A 5,750-nucleotide genomic window follows, 5' to 3' on the forward strand; every position below is an offset into this window, starting at 1 on the left:
CCTCACATGAGGGAGAGTATTTGTTAGGTCAGAGCATCCTTGTTGATTGGACCTCCAGTTTGTGACTTCCACAGACCTCATCACGGGAGGCTGGGGAGAGGTCTCTTCTGTTGGGCGGAATGGTGGGCACTTGGTGGGGAGCACTGCTGAGAAAGGGAGCCAGCCCAAGACCTACACATGTGCACTGTTTCCCCTGGCCAAACAAGGTTCCTGACACCAGAATTAACCCAGAGTTTCCGAGAAGACTAGGAGCTGCAGGGAGCCGCAATTAATGCTTTACTCTCCACCAGCTTTTCCTTGGACCCAAGGAGGAGAAGTTACAAAAAGATCACATCACACTCCTTTGATCTTATGACTTCCACACAGGCAAGTGCAGGGAAACACTAGTCTGAAGGAAGAAAATGCATTAAAAACACGTGCATAGGTACTTCGCTGGTGGCGCAGTGGTTAAGAATCCGCCTGCCGACGCAGGGGACCCGGGTTCGAGCCCTGGTCCAGGAAGATCCCACATGCCACGGAGCAACTAAGCCCGTGCGCCACAACTACCGAGGCCCGCACGCCTAGAGCCCGTGCTCCCCAACAAGAGAAGCCAAAAATAAATAATAAAATAAATTTACAGAAAAAAGAAAACAAAAAAAAGACGTGCATAGCCCTTAGCTGTTTATAAAGTTCTTGAATGTGTGTGCCCCCTTCCGATTCTCACGTCTTTCCATTTTGCAGATAAGCAAACGGAAGTTCAGAGCATTTAAAGGACTGGCTCAAGGTGGCAGGTGATGGTGCAGAGAGGGAGCTACCTCGGTGCAACAACTTTCAGACAGTGTGCCACCCCGGTCCCGCACAGAGGTACACAGATGGTGGAGGAGACAGGACAGCACGAGTAATGATCACAACTCTGAGTGACAAATACAATGAGAGGCGTGTGTTTGGGGACTGGATCTATTCAGAGGAGGGGGTCTGGGGCATGGGAAGGAGTTCTGGGTTAGGGAAGGCTTCACAGGGGAATTGGCACTCACCATCGTCCACGTTTACTGAGATTTTATGAAAGGACAGACTAAGGACCGCCACTGCCAACTCTGCCTTATTCGATACAATTAAACCACGAGCTTAAATGGTTCAAATTGATCCCATCATCTTACATTCCTATAGATTTCATCCAGTAGCTGAATTTGGGGGAGGAAAAGAAAAAGGACCCACACAAAACTTTCCCACTTGAAGACATTTTTATTTTGGTAACGCACCTGAGTCCCTGGCAGGATGGGCCTGTCCTCCGCGGGGGCAGTGGGGTGTTTGGGAGAGGATGGGGGCCCTGCCCTGAGGGGGCAGCTGGGGGATGAGGCAAAGGGCTTTGTGACAGTGATAGGTCACAAAGGGCTTTGTGACACTGATAGGTCACAAAGGGCATCAGAGGATAAATAGGCTGTGCCAGGGGGTTAGGCTGACAAAGTGGTTACTTCTCTCGCTAGGACGGAAGTTCACCACGGCCTCTTGGGGAGATAAAAACCCAGAAGCAGAAGTGAGGTGAGGCGGAGGGGGAGCCTACCGTACCTCTCGACACACTTGAAGAGAGTCAGCCTGGGCTCCAGGCGCCCTACAGCGTCCCCACTGTGATCATCTGTGCCCCTGCTCACACCCCGGCCTCTGGGAGACCCTGAGGCAAACGTGGGGGCCTGTGGGGCGGGCTTGGAAGACCTGCCGTAGGGCCGCCTGTGTGACGCAGGAGCATCGCGGCTCGCTCTTCGGCCAGTGAGGCCGAGGGAGGGAAGAGCCAGGGACCCGCCTTAACCGCGCTGCCTGTCGTGATCAAAGACAGCCATGAGTGGGGACTCTCTGCTCCCGTATCACACGGCCCGGAGCAGCACCTGGGTGGACCTGTTCAACACCACCACGGGGAAGCTGCAGCAGCAACTGCACAAGGGCGAATACCACATATTCAAGTACGCAGCAATATTCGAGAGCGACTTCATCCAGGTCACGAAGAGGGGAGAAGCGATTGACGTGCACAACTGGGGCGGCATGGTGACCATGGGCATCACATCCACCAGCCCCGTCCTCCCGCTCCCAGACATCATGCTGCTGGCCCGACGGGCCACCGGCTGTGAAAAGCACGCCGAGCGCAGCCCGGCCACCAAGGGCAAGAGCCACAAGGCTGCAAAGACCTTAGAGCTCACCAGGCTCCTTCCCTTGGAGTTCGTGAGGATCTCCACTCACAATCGTGAGAAACAACAGCTGCGCGTGAAGCTTGCCACTGGCCGCTGCTTCTACCTGCAGCTGTGTCCCCCTCTGGACGCGCGGGAAGACCTCTTCGCCGAGTGGGAACAGCTGATTGACCTCCTGCGACCACCAGTGGACAGTGAAAGCAACACCTATGCCGTTCCCGTCTGGGACATGACCTGCGTGCCTGTGTTCGAGGAGGAGGAGGACGGGAGGAGCCCGGCCGTGGAGGATTTCCAAGGAAAGGGGCGTCAGGACCAGGTGAGCGTCAGCAGCCTCCACACGTGCCCTGAGGTGGCCGGGGCCACGTCTGCAGCTTTTGCGGGGGGCGAAGGGATCCAACTGGACTCCCACAAGCCCGATACCATGCCCGATGTGGCCACTGCGAAAGCAAAACCTACTACAGGGCTTGACAAAGCGTCCGCATCGCGGGCAACGACAAAGGTGGAGACAGCAGGGGTGGCAGGAGGCACCGCAGCGGGTGCTTTGAGCTCGGCAGTGATCAAGTCTCCTGCCGCTGAAGAGCAGAGCACGGCCATAGCAGCCACAGCCAGCGACGGGCCTGGAGGAAGCAAAACCAACATAGCCACTGGGGACACTGCCAGAACATCCCTGAGGAGCGGGAAAACGGCCTTGGCAGGTGCTGAGAACAATCCACAGTATGCTTCCAGCACGTCCACCAGCCTCTCCCCAGGGGCCGGCATGACTGTGGTCGGAGCAGAACCTACCAGCAAGACTGTCAAAGGAAGAGCCGACAAGGACGATGACGGGACCCTCGTCTCAAGCTTGCCACAGGAAGGCAAAGTGAGCGAACAGGATGGCAGCTCACAGAGAGTGTCCCAGGCCCACAAGGGAAGAAGGGAGAGGAGGGAGCACTGGGGAGAGGACAGAGCTCTTACGAGCCCCTCGCTCTGCAGTTCCGTGGAAAGCCACCACAAGGCAGCGGGGAGCAAGACAATCCCCAAAGCAGCTGGCCCAGGCTCAGGCGGCCGCAGAGCCACTAGAGATGACCAAAAGGCCAAAGGCCACGGCAGCCCGGGGGGCAGCGAGCAGGGCACTGCTCCCAAAGGCATCAGCCGTGCTCCCATCACCAGTGAGTCCAAGACCTCGCACAGATCGGGCAGGAGCTTATCTCCAGCGCGTTCGGGTCCCACCACCAACATACTCAGCAGGATCAGCTCTTGCTTCAGGAATATGAGAGCCAGACTCACAAAAAAGACAGTGGCCTCGTCACGAAATAAACATGGGAGCATCCTGGCGAAGCCAGTGGAAGGGACCCGAATGGAGGCCATCACAGAGACAGCAGAGAGTGGCCAGGGGCTGGAAATCACTGGTGTGACATCTGAGACCATGGAGCCAGTGACCGTTGAAGCCCATCAATAGGACCTAGAGCTGGGAGCTGCAAAGGGGACCAGGGCTCTGGGAAATACCCCTGGAGAGCCCATTTCAGCTTCCTTACTGCAATTTAAATAAAAAAACATACAGTCTGAGAATGCACGCAGTGTTTTGTCTGAATTTCTAGGTCCCGAAGCACAGCCGTAGCCTCACAGTGGATTCTGGGATGTCAGCTGTGCCACAGTCTGAGACCCAGTGTCCAGGCAAGGGCAGCCCCACCTCACACGCATGCTCAGCGCCAACAGCAGTTGGCTTCCATCTGGCTTCCACTCCTTTCTGGCTTTGCCCCTCAGGGCCATGGCTCAAAGTCAGACTATGGTCTGGGAAGCTCTCCTTCACTAGCCCCCTATTCTTTCTGTTTTTTGTTTGTTTGTTTGTTTTTTGCGGTACGCGGGCCACTCACTGTTGTGGCCTCTCCCGTCACGGAGCACAGGCTCCGGACGAGCAGGCCCAGCGGCCATGGCTCACGGGCCCAGCCGCTCCGCGGCATGTGGGATCTACCAGGACCGGGGCACGAACTCATGTTCCCTGCATCCTCAGGTGGACTCTCAACCACTGCGCCACCAGGGAATCCCCCCTATTCTTTTTATAAACGCTTATTCCCCCTGAAGGTCTGTAAACAGAGCCAGAACAGGACTCATGTCCCCTCGGGCTATTCAGTGGACAGAAATAAGGGCGGCAGTATTAGCTAGCAATCAGAACAGCAAGCACTCTCATCTAGACTTAGCCGTTCCCTGCCCACGTATATACCCTGGAGAAACACACATGTTCTAAGAAACAACTCTGAGAATGTTTAGAGCAAAAATAACTTAACAGCAAAACACGGGAAACAGCCCAAATTTCCATCAGCAGAATTCATACAGCAGGATAGGATGAGATTGGAATATTCAATAGTGAAAAATAAATGAGCTACACACATTAGCATAGATCAACTTCTCATGATTTTTAAAAACATCAAAAGAATGGGATACAGTTCCACTCATGGAACCATTCTGAAACAAGCTCAAACAACAGATTGCATAGGGTACATGTTTAAAACAACGGTAGCTAAAAATGAGGGAAGAGTAAACACAAAATTGAGGACAGTTTTCTCTAGGGTGGAAAGGCTAGGTCAAGGAGGTGGACACAAGGCTGTTAGTGCTGCTGGGAATTGTTCTGTCTCTTAAGCAAGATGGTAGGTACACAGGTGTTGTATTTTTCACATTTTACTAACTCTGAAATCAGGATGGTCCTACAATCACCGTGGCAGTTGTGAGGAAGTTATTGCCAATGCCTTTCTCTTTCTTTCACTTTTATTTATGCACAAAAGTGATGTCAGAAAGGCTTGGCATCTTTAAAGTACCTTTATTTAAGGTAAAGTACAAGAACACTTGTTTGGTTATTAGGAAAAGAAGGAACGATATGCCTATTTGACAGATGAGAACACTGAGGCTCAGAGAAGGTAACCTGCTCCAGTCGCACAATGGGATCTTTGCAGAACAGTGATCCACCAGCCCACTTCTCTATGCAAAGCCCTGTCTGTAGTTTGAGAAGGAAGCAAGCAAACAAGCCCGAGATAGGACCAGCACAAGAACCCGAGGCACCACCATTCTTACCATCATGTTCCAAAACTACAGAGATGAGCATCAATTTTACTAGATTGAGGGGAGGGAGGGGTGGGGGCTGGGAGCCGGTTTGCGAACTTCAGTGAGCTCACAGCTCTTAGCTGGCCTTTTCTCGAGAGCATCCAGTCCACCCTTGAGCTGTGTCTGGCTCCCAGGCTTCTACCTCTAGCCTCTGGCATGACCCGGGCTGCGGCCAGAAACAGGCTCCCACCTGGAATTCCAGCGTTCACTCCTGGAACGTCCAGCGTCCAGTCCTCCTCCAGCCACTAATTCAACTTTTCAATGCCCTGCTCAGAAGGGTTTCTCCACACCAAATCTGCAGGCACGTTTTTCTTCTGGGGCTCCAAAACCAAATCCTTAAACCTCACATGAGGGAGAGTATTTGTTAGGTCAGAGCATCCTTGTTGATTGGACCTCCAGTTTGTGACTTCCACAGACCTCATCACGGGAGGCTGGGGAGAGGTCTCTTCTGTTGGTGGACGGAATGGTGGGCACTTGGTGGGGAGCACTGCTGAGAAAGGGAGCCAGCCCAAGACCTAC

The 5,750-nt window shown here is 53.8% G+C and overlaps 1 protein-coding gene across 1 annotated transcript; it reads left to right on the plus strand.

The window, feature by feature from the left end:
- Window positions 1-1,812: 1,812 nt before the first annotated feature.
- Window positions 1,813-3,594, plus strand: LOC307065782 (Golgi-associated RAB2 interactor protein 4-like; the record flags this gene model as incomplete). The annotated part of the gene is made up of 2 exons (XM_079722732.1): window positions 1,813-2,565; window positions 2,884-3,594. 2 exons carry the CDS (start codon window positions 1,813-1,815, stop codon window positions 3,592-3,594), a joined length of 1,464 nt encoding a protein of 487 aa, XP_079578858.1.
- Between the last annotated feature and the right edge of the window lie 2,156 nt (window positions 3,595-5,750).

Source organism: Hyperoodon ampullatus (genome assembly GCF_949752795.1).
Source record: "Hyperoodon ampullatus genome assembly, chromosome: 2".
NCBI classification, from domain to species: domain Eukaryota; kingdom Metazoa; phylum Chordata; class Mammalia; order Artiodactyla; family Ziphiidae; genus Hyperoodon; species Hyperoodon ampullatus.